Source organism: Podarcis liolepis (assembly GCF_965112155.1).
Source record: "Podarcis liolepis genome assembly, chromosome: 2".
NCBI lineage: Eukaryota > Metazoa > Chordata > Lepidosauria > Squamata > Lacertidae > Podarcis > Podarcis liolepis.
The window spans coordinates 79,608,252-79,632,973 of record NC_139555.1 but is presented as its reverse complement, the minus strand read 5'-3'; the positions used below and the strand labels follow the sequence as shown (position 1 = coordinate 79,632,973).

The 24,722-nt window shown below is 46.0% G+C and overlaps 1 protein-coding gene across 6 annotated transcripts in view; it reads left to right on the top strand.

Moving 5' to 3' along the window:
* Nucleotides 1–6,513: 6,513 nt before the first annotated feature.
* WNT7A (Wnt family member 7A) overlaps nucleotides 6,514–24,722 on the top strand; it is a 64,543-nt gene continuing 46,334 nt past the window's right edge. Inside the window, exons 1-2 of one of the 6 annotated variants that reach the window (XM_083489391.1) lie at nucleotides 6,514–7,750; nucleotides 9,784–10,010. In XM_083489391.1, the coding sequence (XP_083345517.1) occupies nucleotides 7,680–7,750; nucleotides 9,784–10,010 (298 nt within the window). In that variant the 5' untranslated portion in view covers nucleotides 6,514–7,679. Of the gene's footprint in view, nucleotides 7,751–8,024; nucleotides 8,850–9,322; nucleotides 9,481–9,783; nucleotides 10,011–24,722 lie in introns of those variants that run through there. The other 5 variants (XM_083489393.1, XM_083489392.1, XM_083489390.1 and 2 more) reach the window with 5 other exon arrangements.

Below are 24,722 nucleotides of genomic sequence, written 5' to 3'. Positions count from 1 at the left end.
CAAAGCAGCTAGCAACAATAACACAAATTTAATGCGACAATATCTCTAAGGATTAAATTGTAGTAAGTATGAACATGTGTGAAGACTTTTGGAATATTTTTTTCTGCAAAAAATATTTACCGTACATATACTGCACTATTTGGAATAAGTTTTACAAAACGCTCCCCTTTCTTCTATGGTCTTGTGGCAATTTACTTTCTATATCAGGGCTGGGATCCTAGCAGTCAGCTCATCTCATTCCCCCTGGCCCATGTTTCGCAGGTGGGTGTGGCCACCCACCTGTCAGTCACCTGACATCACAATAACATCAGATGACCAGTTTTTGCCTGGGTAGACTGAACTCAAAGCAGTGCAGGTTAAAGCACAGCAATCTGCAAGCCCCAGCAATCAGCTGATCACCGGACCCTGCAAGACACCATGCACCCAACGCCATAAGACCCAACACCAGGTGTTGGGCAGGTGGCTGTGGCACGACCAGATTGGCCTCATGCACTGATTAGACCCACAGGCCAGTTTTCCCATCGCTGGTTTACAGTTAGGCCTTTCAAGATACATTTCTGATCATCTTCCCTCCTGTCACACTCTGGATTACTGACCTTTCCCACTTTTCTCTTCCTTCTATCCTGCAATGAGGAAAGTTTGGCTTGACCTAGTCTCTTCAGAGCTATGTTACAGAGACATTAACAGACCTGTAAGATTTTTTTTAAATAAAAGAATGATTTTTAATTTCAAGTAACAAAACATATCCATACAAGGAAGAGACCCATCAGATTTGTTCTTCTCATTTGCATTTTAAAAAATCTCAAAAGTGGACTGGCGTTCTTCGGGAAGCACACACGCACTTATGCAGATCACGATGCAGCTTCCCTGAGTTTTGGTTCTTGCATTTTGCTGGTATAGAATCAAATATGGAATTGAATCTCTGTTTGAAAGTATGTAATTTGGGTTTAGATAGGTGTTAGTGGCGAAATGGTTCAAACACTGATCTCTTCTCAAATCCTGCCATTGAAAAGACTTCCAAGGGTGGCTGTTAAGGAGGTGTTTTGACAACAAAACAGAGCAGCTATGATTAGCTTGATAAAAGGGAGGGCTATTGATGGCACGTATGTCTAGGATCTAGTTACAAAATGGGCTTTTAACATTTGAATTCAAATTGCAAGAGGCTAGCGTTCCTGAAGCCTTGTTTTGGGACGGGGGGGGGGGGGTTTGGTGTTGTTGCTACTGCTTGAGTAACCCTTTATACATATGAAAAATGAGACATTAATAACCCTGACCAGAGCCAACCATTGTGTGTGGAGGCATTGTGTAAGTTTCCTTGCTTCGTGCTACCAGTGGATTTGAATCTTGACACGGAAAGCAAAACTGACTCTCAGTGAAAGTGGAGCGGCAGACCGTCTCTTGCAGGCTAGTTTTCCGGTTCTGAAGTGGACTTTGCGGAGACCTCTTTTGTATCTTCCAATATATAACTCATAATTAAACCGCATCATTCGATGGTGACCTAACCGGGCACTAAACTGTTGCCCAGCCTTGCTGCAAAGACAACCCTGATAGACAATTAACAATAGGAATACAAATGTGGAAACAAATGACAAATGGCTTTTTGGGTGTAGCTTCAGCCTGCTATCTTTGTTCAGGAGAAGATTGCTGCTGCTAAATAAAGAGATGGAAAGGCAGCCTTCTCCGGTTAGCATCTGGTGAGAATGAATATCTCACATTGGGAAGAAACTGTTGCTCTCCTTTGCAGCCCATCTGCTTTTTAAGACGAATAAACATATGGGAGGGCAAAACAAATGAATTGCCCTGGTGTTCTACATTGCTGACTCCACACACCACTTCTTTCAGTGGTCTTGAGCAAAATTTCCTAACAACCTGATCTTCAAAATTTTCTCTCAGCAAATGCCCCCCCCCACGCCATAAATAGGTACAAGACCACCACCAGTCAGGGATGGGGAGCATATGGTCATTTGGAGGCTGCTGGGCTCCAACTCCCATCAGCCCCAGTCAGCGGGGCTCCCAGGATAATGGGAGTTGTAGTCTGGCAGCATCTTAAGGGCCACAGGTTCCCCAGCTGAGTTTTAAGTCCTTGTGATTTCCATGGGTTAAATAGGTGTTCAAATTTACCTCACTGATATATGTTTAACTTTGAACGGGATCAGATACAGTGAGATTTGCACCACTGTAAGAACATGAAGCCTCTGACAGTATGACGGAGTGGCCACCAAGACTATATAGCACCAGTCCCGAAAGACCTACATTGGCTCCCAGTACATTTCCGAGCACAATTCAAAATGTTGGTGCTGACCTTTAATGCCCTAAATGGCCTCGGCCCAGTACACCTGAAGGAGCGTTTCCACCCCCATCATTCAGCCTGGACACTGAGGTCCAGCTCTGAGGGCCTTCTGGCGGTTCCCTCGCTGCGAGAAGCGAGGTTACAGGGAACCAGGCAGAGGGCTTTCTCGGTAGTGGCGCCCACCCTGTGGAACACCTTCCCATCAGATATCGAGGAAATAAATAAATCTGACTTTTAGAAGACATCTGAAGGCAGCCCTGTTTAGGGAAGTTTTTAGTGTTTTTAGTCCTCTGTTGGGAGCTGCCCAGAGTGGTTGGGGAAACCCAGCCAGATGGGCGGGGTATAGATAATAAATGATGATGTGTGGTGTAGGGGTTAAGAGTGGTAGACTCGTAATCTGGTGAACTGGGTTCATGTCTCTGCTCCTCCACATGCAGCTGTTGGTGACCTTGGGCCAGCCACACTTCTCTGAAGTCTCTCAGCTCCATTTACCTCACAGAGTGTTTGTTGTGGGGGAGGAAGGGAAAGGAGAATGTCAGCCTCTTTGAGACTCCTGCGGGTAGTGATAAAGCGGGATATCAAATCCAAACTCCTCTTCTTCTGATGATGGTGATGATGACTCCATCCTCTTCCACTGTTATATGTTCCGGATTATGATTCTAAGTCCTTATTAGATTTCCAGATATTGGGGCCTTGGGCAATACTGACCAGGAAGTTCTCTGGTGCAAGTGCCCTTGAAATGAACACATGCTTCTGGAAGGCCGTAGCTCAGCGGCAAAGCTTTGTGCTCAAGTCCAGCTTGCAGGCTTCCCATCAGCACCTGGGCGGCGGCTGTGTGAACTAGAGGGGCCAGTGGCATGAATTTACAGGCCTTGTCTTAGGTTTGTATGCATGTTTAATTCAGGTAGGGCTGAAAAAGAAGACTCTTGTCTGGAACCTTGGAAAAACCCTAGTGGTTACGAGAACATTGAGCTAGAAGATGGGCCAATGATTCTACTCAGTACAGTGGTGCCCCGCAAGACGAATGCCTCGCAAGACGAAAAACTCGCTAGACGAAAGGGTTTTCCATTTTTGCGTTGCTTCGCTAGACGAATTTCCCTATGGGCTTGCTTCGCAAGACGAAAACGTCTTGCGCTTTTTTAAAAAAGCCGCTTGAAGAGGCGCAGTTGCAACGGACCGTGCTTCGCAAGATGAAAAACATCGCAAGACGAAAAGACTCGCGGAACGAATTCTTTTCGTCTTGCGAGACACCACTGTATAAAGCAGTTTCCTTTGAGGGTGCCATTTGAATTCCAAAACGCTTTGTGTCCTCCTAATTCTCTCTTGAATCCTTTCCAACAAGGCAACATCCTTTTTGGACTATGATGCCCAGAGATGAACACATAACTCAAAGCGGGATTCCCACCCCCCTTCTCCACGGTGCTACAACCTCCCAAGAGCGGAGTCGTCAGGGCAAGACTCTGGGGCAGGCGCACAGAGCCCCATTCACAGACTGAGCAGGAAGGCCCCGAAATGCAGCAGGCCTGCCTTACTGCATCTGGAACTAAGTGGCGTAATACTACCACCTAAAGAGCCCCCTCCAAAGACCATTAAGTCCAGAGTCTAAAATTACCTTATTGCATCGCTGCTTCGCAGGCTGTGGAAACAACCCTTCCATTGATGCAACCTAAAATGGTGGCTCCATTAGCTTTTTTGGACCGCAAGATCACGTTTTACTTCATTATCCAGCCGGACCTCCCCCTCCCAGCACTGCTATCTAGCCTAGTATTTCCCATCTTATATTTAAGCATTTTCTGCCCTTGTCTTAAGCAGACTATCTTCCCTCAGGTTACTTTTCTGCTGCCTTCTGTGTAAACTACAGCTTTTAAAAATCCACTTCAAGTGAGCTTTTAACTGGGGGTGGGAAGAGGGAGAGGAAAGACAACAGCCAGATGGACGGAGTATAATTAATAAATTATTATTATTACTACTACTGCTATCTAGTTTACCTTTCTATTAACCATGGCTCGAAACAGACAATTAAATGTTTCCCAAAACAGGCACAAAACCCCCCAAACCTAGTCAGAGTTCTACGTGCTAAGGGTTTATAATTCGAGGCATGAGCTCATCCAACCAACCAATCCACCCTCTTTTCTATGATGACGGCGTTCACCCAAAGGTCAATTCGACCATTATTAGTTCATACCCCGTTTACTGCCGTGGATCTCGCCTACCACTAGATGGCGCATTGACAAAGAAAACAGAGCAAACTTTCGGGCGCCTGATCTGTCCCTTTCTGGACTACCTGGCCAGTTTTTGTTTTGTTTTAATCCCACGTGGGATTTCTATTCGGTGGCGGAAGCCGTGATCGCCCCACACCTCACACTCTCCGGCAAAATTTGGGGTTTTGATTGTCGCCTGAAATAAATTTGTATTGGGAGAGGGGGAGGGGGTAGAATAAATTTATACCCTCCCGCGCGCATAAGATATATAAATATATATTGGAGAGCGTTTAATGCACGTGGGACGAGCGGGTCGTGGTCGCCCCCTGTCCCCCTCCGAAGGAGGTGGCTCCTTTCCGAGGAGACGGGAGCGCGGGGCGGGGCGGGCGGGGGACCGACCTGCCGTTTCATAAGCCTCCTGTTTTGGAATGTGGATTTCTACTGTAGTAAACAGCTCGTATTGCCCTCGAGGGATACAGCACCGCGCTCGGGCGTTTTGTCAGATCAGTGGAATTAAAAGTATTTGCAAATTGCTTTTCTACTCATAACTCTGTCAAATGTGCTAAGTGATATTTCGGATCACCTGTTTGTGCAGGGCACATGAGACAACAGCAGCATCGCTCTTTTTTTCATGCCTTTTACGTTTATTATGATTGTTCTAGTATCACCGGCACCATCACGATGATGATTATTATTGAAACCCAAAGCTGCGGCTGCTGCGCCGTTTCCAGCACCGCCACCACACCCCTGCTGTTATCATTGGACGAGTCCTCCCTTGTGCGAGTGTGATAAGGGGATCATAATAAACCCGTCAACCCACCCGCGGCCCCCCAGCAGTGTCAAGTCCCGCTGTTAGGATCACACAAAAGCCCTCTGCAACAAAGCTGGCGTGTGTGTAAGGGGGGAATCCCACGGGGCAGGTGCTCAAGGCACCAACTTGGCGAAGGCTGCCAGGCCATGGGTGGGGGGCAAGGCAGAGGGGCAAGATCCAGGTTGGAGGAGGAGGAGAGATCCCGCAGCACACGGAATCCACCAGAGGAGAATGTGCCCTCGCTCGGAATCGTCTCTCCCTCCAGACCTTCGCTCGGCACTTTCTCCCGACTGGGAAGGGGAGAGGTGGAGGATGAAACAACCAAGCAACTTAAAAGCACTCAGCAACAATCCCCCCCTTGCCTCCCCCGGGCCTTGCCACACACAACGCCCCCCCCCCTCCTTGAAGCTGCAGGGCACCTGCCTGAGCGCGGGGTGAGCAGCTCGGCCTCCCCCGCCCCTCTTTCGTCCCGGAATAAATCGATCCAAAAGAAGTGGCGGCGCGAGCGGGGAGGGGCGCGGGGTGGAAGGCAAGCCAAGCATATAGGCAAAAGTGGCGAGGCAACAATGGTCTTTTTCTTTCGGGGGCTGCTGTCTGAGAGTCTAGCCTCGCCGTCAATAGCGGCCGATAGGATCTAAATTGTCCTGGGCTCGAGGCTTTCGCTACTGGTGCTGAACAAAACAGAGATCTATTTCCTCGGCAGCCTCTTGCTGCCCCTGCCGCCGATGGAGCGTCCCCTCCCTCCTCGGTATCCCGTTTAGCTGGGAGATGTTCCTCCTGCTGGGGCGGAGAGGCGAGGGTGGTGGCTTCTGCGTCTGGGGCAGTCGGCTCATCCCGAGGCAGACACAAAACAAACACGCGGGGGGGGGGGGCTGGATGGAAGGAAAGGAAGTTGGGTAGGCACCTCAGAAAACCCCTCTGGAGAATAAGAGGGGAATCAGCTGAATAGCTCAGTTGGCTAGAGCGTGGCACTGATAACACTGGGGCTGCAGGTTCGATCCCCGCAAGGGACAGTTGCATATTCCTGCGTTGCAGAGGGTTGGACTAGATGATCCTCAGGGTCCCTTCCAACTCGGTGATTCTGTGAGTCTTATTTAGGGATCGGTATGTCAAGCACCCTGTCAGACCCAAGGGGAACGTAGGCTCCGACCCTGCCCCCTCCGTCCCCCTTGACCTGGGAACCAGCCCCACGGAACTGCGCGGGACCTGCTTTGGGCTAGACAGGTGTGGGGCGCCGAGGTGTGTGCTGCGGGCCAAGCGCGCTCCTGCGCGCACGACCCCTCCCCACGCGCGCCAGCAGGAAAGTTCCGCTCCGCTCCCTCCCTGACAGCGCGCGAAATCATCGATCAGGTTTGGGGACGGGGGAGGAGGAAAAAAAACACACCACGCCAACCTGAACGGGCAGAGAGGAAAAACAGGAGCAACGAGGGAAGCGGAGCGTCAGAACAGGGAGGCGAGGGAACCGAGCCTCTCCGTCAAGGCGAGCCTCTCCGTCAAGGGAGCCTTCCCAATCGGACCAAGTGGGAATTGATCAGGAATTGATCCTGCGCTCCGGACTGCCATTCAAATCGCGGGAGGTTTGCCTGCTGTAAACCCTCCTTCTTTCAGCGGGGTGGGGGAGAAGCCAGCCAGCTCCTGGAGGGATTTCTTCTTCTCTCTTTTGGCAAACAGGTGATCTCTTTCTGCGTGCGATTCTTTATTCCCACCCCCTCCTCCCGCCGTCCCGTTTCGCCCCCATTCCAAACCGTACACTTCTTTCCCTTCCCACCCCCCACCCCGGCTGGACTACTCCCTCCTTTGGAGAACACGCCCAAGTAGGCTGAAGAAGAGAGAGAGAGAGAGAGAGAGAGAGAGATACACAGAGAGAGAGAGAGATAGTAACATTGAACCTGAGGGGAAATCCTCCAGAGCTGCTGCGCGCTGAGAGAGGGAGAGAGATTATTGGAGCCTATACATGTGGTGTGGGGTGTTCTCTCCCCCCACCTCTCCCCTTCTTCTCTCCCCCCAGCGCGCTCTAAAGTGTTACGTGTGACAGGCATACAAATCCGGGATAGAGAAGGAGTGAAGGGAGAGAGAGAGAGAGACCCAGCGGAGAGGGCGATGGTGATTGTCTCTTGGGATTTACAAACACCCACCGCTCGCTCCGGGTGGCTCCGATCTCAGGAGGGCTGGACTGTTTTGTCTGCACTACTTTGACCTGGCGTTGCACTGTCTGAGGCACCGAGAAGTTAACCAGCGCGCAAAGAGTGTGAGGGAGGAATTACTACTACTACTATTACTACTGCTGCTGCTGCTGCTTTTATTATTATTATTATAAGAAGAAAAAAAAAGACATAATTTCGCATGTTGATCTGAAACCCAACAACCAACGAGGAATATGAACAGGAAAACCAGGCGCTGGATATTCCACATCTTTCTGAGCCTTGGAATTGTCTATATCAAAATTGGGTAAGTCGCCGCCCCCCGTCTCCCCCCCCCCCTTAAACGCAAACACATCGTGCCAAACCTGCCCGGACCTGTTAGCATTCAACTGGCGGGGGGGGGGGAGGTTGAGTCTGCAAGCGGTTCTTCCCTTTTATTTAAAGCCAGAGTAAGAATACAGTGTATGATTTCTGCTGCTGTTGTTCCCACATTATATTCTAAGTGTGTGGCTCGCGGGGGGGGGGCGTGTTGGGGAGAGAGAAAACACTTGCTGTGGATGTGCGAGAGGCATGACCAGAATGGCAAGAGGCGGCGGGGAGATCTCCGCTGCTGCCGAGGGCTGGATCTCCGCTGCCCGCTGAAATCCATCCAGGCTTTGCTTTCTAATGCGCGGCGAGGAGCGCTTGAATGAGCTCAGGCGAGACAGGCAGAGAGAGCGCGCGCTACCTGCTTCAGCCTCCCTCTTTTCTTGGGCAGACCCAGCCTTTCTCAGAGCAAATTTATTTAAAGTGTTTATATTTGGGGTGGGGGCTAGGGTGAGTTGGCTGGGTTCAAAACCTCCGCCTGATCCCGGATCGATGCGTTACGTGGGGAAAGGAAGCAAACGCGCTCTGCACATGCTCGGCAGCACGCTATCTTCCAGGGCTGGAAGACAAGTTCCGGAGCTAAGTTTGTGAACTTCGTCCGCGTTTTGGGATTCCCTTGAGCTCCTAAATCCCTCCGGCCCAGGACAAACTCCGGTCGCGCAAACTCTTTGTTCAGCCCTTTCTCGGGACCACTGGCCTGTGGGATCGCAGACACCCCAACTCCTCCGTCAACACCACCGTCAGCGCAAAAAGTCGGCGCTGCTGCAGCCCGCCGCTTGGTACCGCGCAGAAAGTGATGCCTAGGAGGACGCGCGATCCTAAGCAGACGGACCTGCAGACGGGTCTCATTCATTACATCGGAACTTGCTTCCGAACGATGAGGGCTCTTAGCGCGCAGGTTGACGCAGGGCAGTCGCGTTCCCCCAATCCGGACAGCGCGCCTGAGATATGGTATTTGTATTCAAAGAACCACGGAAATGACGTACAGTTCAGATCTGGCTTATGAGCTGGTGAGAGTTAGCCCATTACTGGATTCTCAGGTAGGTTTGGCCCTACTTGGAAACTAGTAGGTGCTTTATACCCGTGAGTGTCTAACTGCACGTGAGTGCGCGCGCGCCAAGCTACACACGACCAGGCTCCCCAACGCAGCGCTCACGGGCACTTTGCGAGATGCTGTTGGAAGGCGTGTGCGAGCAAGGCCGCTCGGGTGGGGAGCTTAGTTTCTAGACAGAAACGCACCGTTTCAAACGGTGAAAGCTTCTTGATCCCGAGTCTGTGCGCTTTAATTTATATATCAGGAAGTTGGATTGCGCTCTGGGAAAAGCCCACGTGCTCCTCCTTATCCCTGTTTAACACTCTTATCTCCCGAGATCTCGATCTAATTATTGACCCAAATCGCTCCTTTGACTCTTTTCACCCGCAGGCTCCCCGGGGGACTGCTGGGGCGGGCAAGGCAAGCCGAGCCGCGTCGGGCTTGTCTTGGCCACGGGCTGGTTGAGCAAAATGATGTTTTCGGTTCTGCTCGAGTATGTGCCGCAACCTGCCAGTTGACATTAGCAAACAGCACCCGGAAGGGTTGGAGCGAAAATGCTACGTGAAAATGCCTGGGAGAGAGAAAAGGGAGACGGGCACGTTCGCTCTGGTTCAACGCCCCTTACTTAACCCGTGTGTGTATGTGTTGGTTTTGGGGGGCTGGAGGCGGAAGGAGAGGGAATCGTACTAACCAAACTGCTGAGCGTTTAGCTTGGTGAAAAGTTAACAGTGTGTAGCATCAGCTGCTGCCACGTTTTGAAGGGCAGATCAGGGGCTGAAGAGGGCTTTAAAGGCATCCACGTAGTACTTAGAAGCTGGAAAGACCTGCCACATCTAGCTTCTCCAGAAGGCGTGTTTAAACGATCGACTGTGACACAGACCTGGTGCTGCTGCCGAGCTCCTTCCAGCCTCCACCTTCTCTCTCTTCTTTTCTCGTCCTAGGGGCTTCTCCTCCGTCGTGGCTCTGGGGGCCAGCATCATCTGCAACAAGATCCCGGGCCTAGCTCCTCGACAGAGGGCGATCTGTCAGAGCAGGCCCGATGCCATCATAGTGATCGGAGAAGGCTCCCAAATGGGCATCAACGAGTGCCAGTTTCAGTTTCGCAATGGACGGTGGAATTGCTCTGCCCTGGGCGAGAGGACGGTCTTTGGAAAAGAGCTGAAAGTGGGTATGTTACCGCTTTACTATAAAAGCTGTGGCAAGGTGGAGCCTCGAGTCCACCGAAGAGTTACCAAAAGAAGTGTGTGTGTGTGTGTGATAGGCAGAGAGACAGAGAGATAGGCAAAGGGTGTGATGGCATCTGCAGGAGGCTGCTTAGGAGAACTGTGATATGCAAAGCCCTGATGTATACTCATCCTCACTAGGTATACAGCCGTTACTCCACTCATAGGCCTACTCCCCTGTGGGAGGCAGGATGCCTCTGCCTACCAGTTGCTGGGAATCACAAGTGGGGAGAGAGAGTGCTGTTGCACTCAGGTCCTGCTTGCAGAGGTGGATTTAGGGGAACGCGGCCGGTTCGCTTGCACTGGGTGTGGAGCTTCTGGGGCGCCCCAGGGGATGCCACAACTATGATTTAGAATGGAGCATGAGAGGCGGGGAGGGGCACTGAATTTGGGTGCCGCTGAAATCTTGAGACGCCAAGGTCCACCACTGCTGCTTGAAGGCTTCTCATACGCCTTTGGTTGGCCACAATGAGAACAGGATGTCAGACAGCAGTGGATTGTATGGTGGGGCAATGCCAAATACTTGACCTCTAGTCAGCTGCATCAGTGCTGTTTACTGGGTGGCAGAGGGCAAGGCAGTGGTGAGGTCAGCAGGGTGCAAATGGAACAGCAGAGCCAATCCAGCCCTCCTATTGGTGCATTTGCACTGCACCAAACTCCCTGCCGCTTCGCCCCTCCCACTCTAACTCCCAGTAAGCAGCAGCAAGTGACCTACTGGAGGTCAGGTGAGTAATAGCACCTTACCCCACTGTCTATCTGTGGTTGTTGGATTATAGAAAACTCTGGCCTGATCCAGTGGGGCTTTCGTTATGTTTTTATGTTATCCATGCCCCCCCCAACCCCCACACATACCGCAACTGTTTCTACTGTGAGGCTGCAACCCTCAATATACTTCCTAAGAAATGTCTAATTGAAATCCAGATTTGTTTAGGATTGGGTTTCAAGCCTAAACCCAGTTACTAGGGAATAGGTTTCCCTGGACTCAGTGGGGCTTACTTCTGAGTTAAGATGCCCAACAGCATACTATTTAGGCCTTTCAACCCATAGCACAAGAATATGCTCTTAAGTCTGTTTCACTGTTTATTGTGCAATGTGCAAATATGGTGCATGTGGGGTGGAAAGCCATTTTTAAAAGCCGATGTGGTTTCCAGTGTGTGTCTAGGTTTTACAATCATGTTTCAGAACAGTTTAAGGTGCTGGTAGGAAAGGTGTAAGCTCTGGATGTGAAAACGCAATAAAACACTTTTGCACATGACCTGTCAGAGAGCCTCCCATGCACTATTGTGTATGGGAAAATGTTGATGAAATGTGGGGGATAACTCTTTTAAAATCAAGCGTTCATTCTAGCTAATACAGCTTTTACATTTGCATTACCAAAACTGGTTTCAGACTGAGGTGTGGAAATGCTCTAAACCCCATGATCATGTAAAGTGGATTAACTGCTTTTTGTAGTAGATAGGTAGCCGTGTTGGTCTGCCATAGTCAAAATAAAAAAATTCCTTCCAGTAGCACCTTAAAGACCAACTAAGTTAGTTCTTGGTATGAGCTTTCGTGTGCATGCACACTTCTTCAGATACACATAACTGCTTTTTGACACTCTTTAAATCAGGAGGCAAGGTGGTTAAAGGGTGACAAAAGTGTGGATTGTCTTGGTAGAACTGATTTTGGTCTAATTAGCACATTGTACAGTAGTGTGGTCTAAGACAGGTCCTACACATCTGAGAAGCTCACTTAGCTTCTTAACTATTCTACTTTTCTGGGTTTACAAAGACATCTGTTCCTATTCTTTCAACTCAGAATAAAAAAATTCCTTCTAGTAGCACCTCAACTCAGAAGTCTTTGAGTTTAGCATTTGATGGTGACTAGGAATGGTGTCTGTGGCAGTGATTCCTGAACCATGGTTCAGCAGTCTGGACCCACCAATGAGCTGTGGAAACCATAGCTGTCAACGTTTCCCTTTTTAAAAGAGAAATTCCCTTGTTCCGAATAGGATTCCTCGCAAGAAAAGAGAAAATTTGACAGCTATGGTGGAAACATGATATGTGGGCTCACTGTATCTGGAAGGGGTTATGTTTCCAGGGTGTCAAAACTAGGTTCAGGTCAGATTATGAGAGCTTCACTGTTATATTTAGGCTTGGAATAAAGAGGAAGAGCCTAGATAATCACAATTTGGGAGCCATAGTGTGTGGCTTAAAAAACACAGAGCCACTGTCATTGTTTTTAATCAATGAACGGCAATAATAATATCGTCATTGATGATTGATTACATCAGTTTCCCTGCAGTTATGGTTTTCTTCTTACTGATTTTTACATATTGAATCATAGAATTGTCGAGTTGGAAGGGACCATGAGGGTCATCTAGTCCAGCCCCCTGCAATGCAGGGAACTTTGTTCCCAATGTGGGGCTTGAACCCACAACCCTGAGCTTAAGAGTCTCATGCTCTACTGACTGAGCTATCCAGAAATGTGAACTAGATCAGAATGATATACACATTCCATGCTGAGCTCTCAGATGTGGGGTATCTGTGTTTTATTGTTTGATTATTGCGCCACGGATAATAGCAGTTTGTTTTGGACTGTGGTCAATCACTTTTGCGTTGCATTTGAAATTCAGCTGTTTTATTCATTGTTAGTTTATTTACTCAAAAAAGTCCTAGCAATTCACTTACCAAATGCACACATATGGTATATAAGGATGTGCCTTGGTGGCTATTGTGTTTGGATAAATGAGTAATCAAAATCGGAGAAATAAATAATACAAACTGAATGTCTTCCACAACAATTAACAATAAAAACAAAAACAAATTAACATTATTAATGTGTTATCTTATTTTTGTGCTTGTATAACAAAGCTCCCTTGGGGGTGCATCTGAGGTAAGGAGTTATTTGTCAGAAGTTGTGTTGCTTTCTCTCCAAATGTGCCATGTAATAACTATCTTGCTATCCATGATTTTCATCCACTTTTCTCTCACGTAAGTGTAGTAGACAGCAAGCCCAACGATATTGACTAGGAGCCCCTATAAGCACATGGTTAAATATTGACTTTGCTTTTATAGTGATTTTATAGCCACCACCCACACAGTTTAGTCTTGTGAAAAATGTGATTTCATGATGGCTTCGCTCAGGATGAAACTTTTAGCGTTCAGTCACTGCACCAAGCCATTTCTGAATACAGTGAGACACATTAAGGGCAGAGTTCCAGGCCTGTGATTGTAAGGTACTTTTAATCCGCCATCAAAACTGTAGCACATAATGACACAACTTCCGCTTTCAGAGGCGGCATGCGGGCACCTATGACCCCAGACCTGTGGATTGTTGGAATGGAGCCAGTCAAAGTTCAAAGATTCTTGAGGAGAAAGAGCATTGACAGAGTCCTGTGGCAGCCTAAGGGGCTTGGGAATGAGGAGGCTGGTATGCTCAAGGGACATCTGGACTCCTTATTTGTCAGTAGTGGTTATCCAACCCCATTGAATCTTAATCCACCAGTGTTTAGCTGTGAATCAAAACCAATGCAGTTGAGAGAGCAACCTTGAACATGTATAGTCTACCTTTTCCTCCAAGGACCTCAGCGGGGTACGCATGGTCCTCCCCGCTCCCCATTTCCCCCAACCCTGTGAGATAAGTTAGGCTGAGAGGCAGTGACTGGCATAAAGGTCACCCAGTGAGATTCATGGCTGAGTGGGCATTTGAACCCAGGTATCCCTGGCCCTTCTCCAACACTTAAATCCAGGCATAGGTAAACTCAGCCCTCCAGTTGTTTTGGGACTACAATTCCCATCATCCCTGACCACTGCTCCTGTTACCTAGGTATCATGGGAGTTGTAGTCCCAAAACATCTGGAGGGCTGAGGTTGAGGAAGCCTGCTTTAATCACTACATTGGCTGATGTCCTGATGCTTTCCCTCTCCAAGTTCAGTTTAGCCAGATAGCAAGATATTTCTTAAAATGCTCCAAATGTCAATGGAATGGTGGGATCTCTCTGCAACTCAGGCCCTGCCTTTCAAGCTGTTCATTCAATAGCAGATACGCAGAATATGAGGAGGGAGAATATTGGGAAAGGGAGGGAGAATATTGTCACCACAGCTTCAGTGGTGTTGGTCTAACTTTACTGTCATATTTTAAGGACAATTATCTTCAGAATAATAGTAATAAGTGGGTTAGTCATGCTGGCCACATGACCCAGAAAGCTGTCTGCAGACAAACACTGGCTCCCTCGGCCTGAACGCAGAGATGAACGCCATACCCTATAGTCTAATTTGGCTGGCCCTAACCGTCCAGGGATCCTTTTCCATTTTTTTTAGCAACAACAAATTATTTGTATGCTGCCCACCTGACTGGGTCACCCCAGCCACACTGGATGGCTTCCAGTAAATCAAAACACAGGGGCAATGGGCAGAGGATTATTGTCCCTTGTACTTCAGACCACGTGTACTTACTCATATGTCTGTGGTTAGCTCACTGGTTCTAAACAGAGAGTGACATTTATTTCATAAAATTTAGACACCGCTTGTTTGTAAAACAAACAAACAAACAAAAAGAAACAAACCTTGATGATAATACAGTAAAATGAAGGAAAAAACAACCATACTTTAAAATATGGAGGACTTTAGACGCTAAAAACAGATTATATAAACAATTGAATGGATCTCTGTTTTAAGGAAGCCTTGGCAGGGACCTTAAAGGTAATCTGGAGTAGGCCCTTACATTCTTCTTCTTCTTCTTCTTCTTCTTCTTCTTCTTCTTCTTCTTCTTCTTCTCCTCCTCCTCCTCCTCCTCCTCCTTCTCCTCCTCCTCCTCCTCCTCCTCCTCCTCCTCCTCCACCACCACCTTGCAAACCTGAGCCTCTTCAAGAGCTAGTCTGGTTGTCTGCCATCCCCAAGATCTGTCCTCACACCCGCTGGCAAGATGACCTGTTGGAACTAGGAGTGTGCTGTGCTATGAGTTTGCCTGGGACACACAAGCACAGGTGCACACAAGTGTGTGCAGAAAGTTATACATACAAATAGCATTTGTACCTGCTGGCCCTTAAAATTTCCCCTTGCTTTCATTCATTCTGCCATTCTTATCTGTTCCCAGTTTATCCTCTCAGCAGTTTCACAGATGTGCTTTTAGAAGAGGCATATATACTCAGTAAGCTTTCATATTTCTTTAAGAATGGCACCTAATGTACAACATGCCACTGCCCACCTCAGTTGCTGTTGGTCCCACCCAATGGTTCAGCAGGGCTCATTCTCATAGGATTTCTGCTTTGCACACATCCAAAATACACCACTTGCAGATAGGACTTTCCAGTGGTTTTCTGTGCTGAGCTACAAAAGCCACTTCTGCCTCAGGGGAGTTTTGAAACGAAACACACTGGGAGTTCAGAGAATGCTGCTGCTGAAGAGGCAGAGGCTGGGGAAGCCCAGGTCCACAGATTGGTCTGTCAGGCTCACGCTTGCTTGGAAGTCCACCTAAATTGGATAGGAATCCTGTGACTTGACTCGAGTTGAATCTGGGCCAAGCGAAAGCAAATGCACTGGGCAGCCCTTCTGACTTACTATTGTTTATTCAATTTATATCCCACCCTTCCTCTTGAAGGAGGCCAGGGCAGCGTGGAAGGAAGTAGCTTCGTTGAGGTTGGAGATGGAAATGGGAATAGTTTTAAAGAGATTTGGAAGTAGTTTGAGAAAGGCTTCACTTCCCATGGTACACACACACACAAACACTTTTTGTCGTAATGTCGCTTCTGGTCAAACAGGGTTGGCTAGTGTTTGAAACAACATAAAAATGTTGCAAAACCTGTTTGCAAGTGGGGAAAGTGCAGGGCATCCCAGGCATGCAGGCGCCTATGGGCAGACCACCCTTATGCATGCAGACCATGAGCAGGGGGTCCTCTTTTTGAATTACCTTAAACTCTTCTACAGCATGCCACCTTCCAAACCTATTGCATCTATCTCCAGCTTAGTTGCTGAACGGGATCTTCTGGCACACTCAAGCTCAAAATCCCGGGCTGTTCTTGGGCATCGAAGCCATGCAGATGCCAGGATCACAATTCATTAACTCCCTCCGAGTTCACAACACTTAGCAGCACTTTCTCAGATTCAAACCTGGCAACTGTCCTCGTTCGTGCCTTACCCTGACGCTGAAGAGTTGGATGGCTGCCCTTGAAGGCTTGTTTGAAAGTTGAGTCATTGCTTACAGAGGCCCTCCAGGCAGGCACGCTTGGAGCGACAATGCAGCAGGCAGACTAGGTAGCTGGCGAGGGTGTCAAAATTAAAGGGATCTCTTCCTCAATGGCATCAGTGGGCAAGCCGGATCCCTTATGCAACCTCAAACATGGATGGCTTTCAGGAGAAACGGAGAGTGTTCTCCAAAACTCACTGAAGATTATAAAGGGATCTGAGGTGCTCATCAGTTTGTTCTTGTTCTGTCATATCTGAAATGGCAAAAAGCATTGAGCTTGCTCTACTGATTGACGGCGGAGTATGAAGCATATTATACCAGTGTTGTGGTGCCTGCATTAGCCTACTGGGCATAATTCAATGCGCTTCCTTGATTATAATCAAGAGAATCCTAAGTGGCTTGATGGCTACAGCAGTGTTTCAAGGCTACATTCTTATGTCCCATTGTAGGTTGCAGTATAATTTTGTTTGATCCCCTTTTTAAAGTGAACTGACTTCATTTGTACCTCTCAGGCACAGTTAATGCAATTATCCTTTGGAGTTCACAGTTTTTTGAATTTACTGAACCAGGTTGGAGGGACCTGTGCCCCTCACGATGTTGCTAGACTCCATCATCCCTGCCAACAAGCCAGGTTTTCAGAGGCTGGTGGGAAATGGAGCTCAGCAACATCTGGAGAGCTGCAGGTATCTGACTCCTGTATGATACCAAAATGCTTTTAAAAATAGTACTTTAGATGAAAAAACATTTAGAAATGAGATAAAATACACATTTTAAATATGCACCTTTAAATACAAATGGCCATATGGATTCAGACTTTGTTTTGGCAGATTGATATAAACATGGGAAGGAAGGGTGCATGAACACATGTGAAACTGATATATTTATTTATTAATTGAATTTGTATCCTTCCCTTCTCCCAAAGGAGCCCACATCAAAAAGTTAAAACAGTATGATTTAAAATAAAAACATTGGGGAAAAAATCTAAAACATTTAGGTAAAGGTAAAAGACCCCCGGATGGTTAAGTCCATGGGGTGTGGTGCTCATCTCGCTTTCAGGCTGAGGGAGCCGATGTTTGTCCACAGATAGCTTTCCGGGTCCTGTGGTCAGCATGACTAAACCGCTTCTGGTGCAACGAAATACCGCGACATAAGCCAGAGCACATGGAAATGCCATTTACCTTTCAACCACAGTGGTACCTATTTATTTGCTTGCACTGGTGTGCTTTCGAACTGCTAGGTTGGCAGAAGCTGGGACAAAGCAATGGGAGCTCACCCTGTCGCAGGGATTCAAACCGCCAACCTTCTGACCGGCAAGTCCAAGAGGCTCAGTGGTTTAGACCACAGCACCACCCGCATCAAAAACATTTACAAAGATTTAGAATACCTAAAAACATTTAACACATTTACTTGGCCTGCCAAGGGTTCAGATTTGACCCACAAAGTAATTTATCCCAAACCACACCCCCGTGCCCCACACCTGATGCCACATGTGATGTCAGGTGTGAGGCAGGTAGAGATGCAATTGCCAATGCACATCTGGGAGTCTTAAAGTGCAGTCCCAATTCTGCACTGGCAAGGGAAAGTAAACTTTGGTTCAAGGGCCCATGAGGAGGATTTCCCCCCACAAAGTGTGTGTGTGTTGCACTTGGGAAAGGAAGGATTCAATTTATCTGCAATTTTTCTTGCAGATGTTCCATTGAAATGCATGGGAGTTTCACATGAGCATGGTGTCTTTTGCAGCTTCCATTCATTGCTGTCAGACTTGCAGATAACCTCCCAGTACAGAAGTGGCCCCAATGCCTCTAATATGCTCAACTGTGGACTAGTTTGAATACATTAGGGATGGACAAATCTGTCAATTTCAGGTCACCAAGTTTCTCATTTTTCCAATCTTAAATTCACATTTCCATCCCAATTTGTTATAAAAATATATCCTCATAAAAATGTATCCGCACATTAGTGCAAGGTGCTCCTACAAACATATTTTTATATGCAGTTTCGCTTAACACAAACATTTTCCAAGCAATTTCTCCTAATATAATGCACGTTTGCATGCTATTTTTTTACCGAAGTATGCATTTTGATGCACATTTTACCCCAGGGTATGCATTTTTGTACACATTACTTGGCTGGTGAATTGCATTGCAAAATTCAGAGATGGGCAAATTTCAAAGGATGACTGTGTTTTGGTCCCCATATTGTTTGTGATTAGTTATGTTCATCCTTAAATGCAAACTGAATCAAATTTTCCCCATCCCTAAATTAAAGTCAAAGGGTTTTTTTTTATTTAAAAAGTGTGCTTGTGTCAGTTTCAGCATTTGCTGTATCGCTTTAGTTCCTACAGTTTTGACCTTATCAGTGCCACTTAACTATGATTAAAAAAAGAACTATGAACATTACCTAATGTGTGTAGATTGATTGTTTTTCTTAGTCTAGCTGTTTCAGGAGGCTACAGGAAACCAGCGGTCTACCACTCCAATTTTCAATAAAGCCATTAGGCCACAAATCAGAGAAGCACAAACGTTCAGTGATTTCACTGAGACTCTAAAGTAACCCAAGATGAAATCAGACAAACGACAATGAAAAGATTTTACTGCATTGTATCGCTGTAATACCATTATTCTGTTCTATTACTGCAACAAATGTATAGGTATCCTATTCATATTGAATAATATTTTGCTCTTGAGTTTGTGAAGATGCACCAACATAACCTGTATGCTAATAGAAGCTGTGTATATATATATCGTCGAAGGCAGGTCACCTTGAATACAAATGGTACATATTTCCTAAGCATCTTTCCTTGAAAGTAAGCTCTACTGGCTTCATTGCAATCTATTTTATAATATGAGCAGATTTGAGAGAGGAAAGAGAGAGAGATGTTCCTCATTTCTTGTTGCTGGAACAATTCTGATACTCCCAATGGAAGTTGTAAGTTTCAGTAGTGTAGGTAAAAAGAAAACACACATAATTAAATTAAAGGATTCACTAGAAATGGTAAACTCTAGAAGCTTAAAGTGTTTTAAAAGGGGAAGGGGGAAGGATTGGATAAATTAAGGGAGAATAGCCCTGTTAACAGTTGCTAGTCATGATACTTAAATGGAACGCCCTTTTTCTGAACTCATGTACTAGGGGGAAGCAGTTGCTGGCAACATAGAAGGTGGAAAGAGCATCACTTTTATGGTCTCCCTTGCTTATGAACATCCAGAAATATCAGGTCAGCTCCTTCTGGAAACGCTGGAGTAAGACTGCAAGGAAGCAACCTTTGTTGAACTCAATAGGGCTTAGTTCCAATTATTATATATCTATAGGAGTGCACTGTAAATGGGGCTTCAGTACCAGCCCTGTTGCACAAAAGGGCAAAGTGATCTACTTTGGATACTGAAACACTGATGATTTAGCTATGATCATAGCAAAATGTGTATTGCATATGAATGGGTGGGTCAGTTTATTTCTCACCAGTGTCCATTTCACATGTATTCAGTCATAAATCCATTTCCCATGAATCTATGAAAATTACATTTTTTAAACCAATTCAGTTCAAACAAACCAAATGAGCATAACTGATAAGATACATCAGTTTGATTCCTTTTAACATAGCCTTCCAGATAAGTCCATCCCTAGATCTAAGTATGGATTACAAGAGACACACATTTTTAAAATCAGGCTAAGCAAAGCAGATCCTAAAATCTTACCTGCATCTGAAAGGTTAGCATCAGGGCAAAGGAAATGCTCTACCCAGGAAAGGTAGAGAATATGCTTTGCATGCATACGGTCCCACATTTAATCCCTGGCATCAACTTCAGTTTTAAAAAGGATCAGGAAGCAGATGGTGAGCAGAATCTGAGATTCTGAAGAACAGCTACCATTCAGAGTAGATTCATATAAAATTGTAGAGTTGGAAGGGACTAGATGAGCAAATGGTATAAATGGACAAATGCTACCACCTAGAATAAGGTAGCTTCCTATGTTATACAGAATAATTCAGAAGCTGTTCTCGAGGAAATCAGCATGGGACTTAGAAGAGGATCTTTGATGTATGCTGGCCCCAGTACATTCAAGAATGAATGTAATCATGCTTTAGTCTTCTGGCGTGGTTCTCTTTGGGACCCAACCCTATAATTTGGTTTCAGTGAAGGATGCTCAAGATCTAAGCAAGAATATCATTGATTGTAAAGTAATGCTCCTATAATGCATAATGTCCTTGAACTCCAAAGAGATTTTTAGACTGAGCCCAAATCCAGTTTAGCTGATGCACTGTGGCTATAGATGGCTTTGAATTCAAGTATTGAAGAATGTGGATAGCTAAAACTGAAATCTGTGTGTCCATGCAACATCCTGGATCACAGCCTATCATCATCTGGTGAAATGTAATGTAATGATCTTCACTCTTTCAATTTGCTCTTTTGGAAAAAGTGTTTATCAAAATATATGAGAAGACCAGTACACATTCGTTGAACTAACAATGGATTAGATGTACTCCTGTTGTAAAGGACTCTGTGGGTTTTAAAGAAGCCGTACCAACTTGGTACAGGCAAGGATCTGGCCCAATTCATTAAAAGTCAATTTTAATGATATTATATCTTGAAATTTATACACTGAAATCCTTTCAGCGGAATACTAGATGATAATCCCATTACAATTTGAATGGACATGGACAACTAATTTTATTAGCATGCCTGACTGATGATGTGATCAAATGACTCATTTATTAAGAAAATCATAATTGTGCTTGTCACTCAGCATGGCAGAATTGCATGCCACTTTGGATGACTCACAAAATTGGCTTACCCACCAAAAGCTGATTGACTGGTATGAGAAACACTATTCCATATCTAAGGACGCCTGCATAAAAGGAATTGTTGTCTCATTGACCCAAATACATGTTCCAGGGACATGTCAGGGGAGGCCATGGATCCACACCCCAAACAGGCCCTCCAAGTAGCCCTGCTGCTGATATGGTTAATTCCCTCCCATTGCAGTCAATAGGATGAGCAGAGATGGTTGGGGGGGGGATAGGAAAAGGCAGATGTGTCCCACTTTATACCTGCCCCTTAGCTAGTCATCAGAGCTTAGGATGTGGCAGTAGTTCTGAAAGGATTTTCCCCTGCCCAACACCCACATACCCACAATAGGATTTATAGGTGCTGGGTTCTGCCCAACTTTGGGGCCCACTGCCATGGCTGTGGGGAGGCCCACTGGGCCCCTCATAGTGAGGCCTGACGGGGTCTGGCCCCTCAAAATTGGGGGGTGCTTGGCTCCATCCCAATATATTTTGGGAGTTGGTGCCTATGATAGTATTGCTTTTCCCACCTCCTTTCAGCCTGTTACTACTGTTTTAGTTAATAATAATAATAATAATAATAATAATAATAATAATAATACTATATTATTTATACCCCGCCCACCTGCTGGGTTTCCCCATCCACTCTGGGCAGCTCCCAACAGAATTAAAAACACGATAAAACATCAAACATTAAAAACTTCCCTAGGCAGGGCTGCCTTTAGATGTCTTCTAAAAGTAAGATAGTTGTTTATTTCCTTGACATCTGTTGGGAAGGCGTTCCCCAGGGCGGCGCCACCACCGAGAAGGCCCTCTGTCTGGTTCCCTTAGTATCCCCCAGTTTACAAGTTTTCTGCTGCATTGTATTCTATTGTCATAGTTATCAAATTTTAACTTTGTTTTCTTTTATGTTTTAAGGCATAACACTGCCTTATGCATACCATGAATAAAATAGTATATTATTAGAAACCTCCACTGGGCCAATAGCCCTGGCATTGCCAAAGTCTAAGGTGGCTGCATGACCACTTCAGTGAACATAATTTCAGAGACCAGATGCTGAGCTAGAAAGAGCTAGAATGCCACTTGCTCCATACAGCACTTTCAGTTTTAATTGGGGCTGTAGAATTTCCGCCTATGTTGAGGTGTACTCAGGAAAGCACCTGATCGTTAAGGTATGATGCTGCGTTGTGACATGCTTTACTTTGACATGGGGTTTAAATGAGCAGAAGTGTAAAATGAGCCTTAGGCCAATACTGAAAGAATCTCAGTCAGAGATGCTCAGTGATTCAGTGAGTTGGGTTAGGATGTTAATGTCTCTGTGCTCATGCCACATTCTTTTCCAGTAGCCAACAACATCATAACCTGTTCATTAGTGAAAACAATATCTTCTGAGTCTAAAATTCTTTGCAAAAATGAAGCTATTTGTAAAACCCAAAGTAAACTGAATTAGAGCAGGTCTACAAGATGGTCATTCCTTCTTCATGGGAAACCCTGAAAATTGTAATTAAGAGTTTCTAATAATCACCTCAACAAACTACAATTCCCATGATTCTTTGGGAATAAAAATAGTCTATGCTTGTACTTTGGATATGCCTCTAACATCCCCATTTACATCAGGGCAATATAACATTCATCTGATATTGTCTGTAAAGCAATATTTGGTCCTGGATTACTGTAAAGGAACTTTCAAAGATATGAAGGGAAATATTCCTAATGACTACTTTTGATATTTATTTTAGATGGGCTTGAAACTGCCTTCCCTTCCTTTCAATATGTTTCCTATCCTTATTTGGAACATAGTTTTTAAAAAAGAAGTAGAATTTTAACAGAGTCCCTCCCCCCGCCTGCCAACCAAGGCCCCTATCTTTTGTGACCGTCTCCTTAGCTACCGTTTTCAGAGGACTATGAGTGGTGCATGATTTGGCTAAATTTGATATGAGATTCAAGGCAAGGCATATAGGTTTTATTAAGGAACCCCATACTTTACCTCCATAATTTGTGCATTGTAATACGGGCAAGGACAAACAGATTAGGGACCAAATATGTCTTGTATCCATCACAGAACTGAGACCCAGTTGGCACTCCATCGAATGAGACTGCAGAAATTTGCCGCAGGATGGCAAAACTGTCTCCTATATAGCGTGTCCTCCCTAAAAGAGGGCACATGTTGCGGTGAGACCTGGAGACTGACCTCTTGGTTGTGGGTGGGTCTATTGGACAGCCACAACAACTGATTGTTAGGTCCCTCGTTGCTGGGTTTTATCTGGCCAATGGGGAGCTGTCTAGACGGGCCGAGGGACCTATATAAACCATGCACGTGTCCCAGAGCTTCCTCTTTCGGCTTGTGCATCGGAACACCCGCCCACCTCTTCCTATATTTAGGGCATTTTGCGACTGACCTTGCTATGCCCGTTGTGTGTCGTCTGTCATTGGGACAGGGGCACGGCAGGAATTTTCCCCTCTTGGCTGTTTGGCTGTTGCCATTTGGGTTTCGCCTGCTGCGTTGCAAATCGTCACAACTTGTAAGGTTGCGGATAGGCACTGGTTCAGGTGATAGGGATGGAAGAATGGTCTCGCCATCCCTATGTGAAGGGTATTCTGTTAAAGGAATCCAGGGACTCAACTTGTTTCAGTCAACCCCCAAGAGGGGGTTGTGCCCGTTCCTGAGTCCAGGGGAGCATCTGGGGAGTGAACAGAGTCTGTTCCCAGACTTTTCACCTGCCTCAGGTCTTCACCCTTGGCTGACTATGATAGAGCTCTGGGTCAGCGCTACCTGCAAGGGTGTAGGGAGCTAGTTGAACCAGAGCCTATGCAACCACTCACTTTTCTGTGATCAATAAAGTTGTGGCCTAAATTCTGCCAGAAACCGAAACTAAAATTTGAGTCAAATGTGTGTTTATTTAGGGGGGAGGTCTCTGGGTCTGAACACGCAAATAACATGCATATTTTCCACACAGTGTCAATGAATCTTCAACACGATGGTCAAACAATTGAGAGCCAATGCAGATGCTACTGGAGCTGTAGTACCCTTTCTCTTAAAATACCTGTTCATAAAAGTGATCTACTCTCATGGTGTGAGAGCATTAGTGTGTGAGACTACTGGTCCTCTTCTGTGAACAGGAAAAGCCACAAGTTGCCATTTTCCTGTTCATGACAGGGAAAGGAAAATATTGTGTGAATTTGCTCTTCCCAAGTAAGGCTCCTCACTTAGATGGAACATGTGTGTGATCAGTTTTTTTACAGGGATTAGGAACATCTGTACTGGGTTAATGAACTACTGCCTCTTCAGGAAATGAGTGATAATTTTGTTTTGATTTCACTGGGATCAATATATGTATGTAAATAATTTGTGTACATGACATTTTATAACTGTAAAGACACAGAGACAGAGTTATTGGGAGTCACCCCCCCTTTGGAGGCAGCTAGAAAAGTATTCTTGCAAAAACAGAAGCCAGGTTGGAAATCTGGCACTGAGTATTTAAAAACCAGCACGATGCTTTATGCCAGAGAGTCAATCTTTCTAGGCAGTGACTGTCATAGTAAGATAAAAAACATTGCCCCAAGGTCACTTTTGCAGGAATTCTCATTTCATACCTGCCTTCAAATGTATCTTGTGAGTACATGTTTGGGAGAAGAAACAAAAAGATTACATTACAGTATGTTAGAGGGGTAGGATATCTTAACGTTTACTAAAGTTCTGCTTATAACTTTCT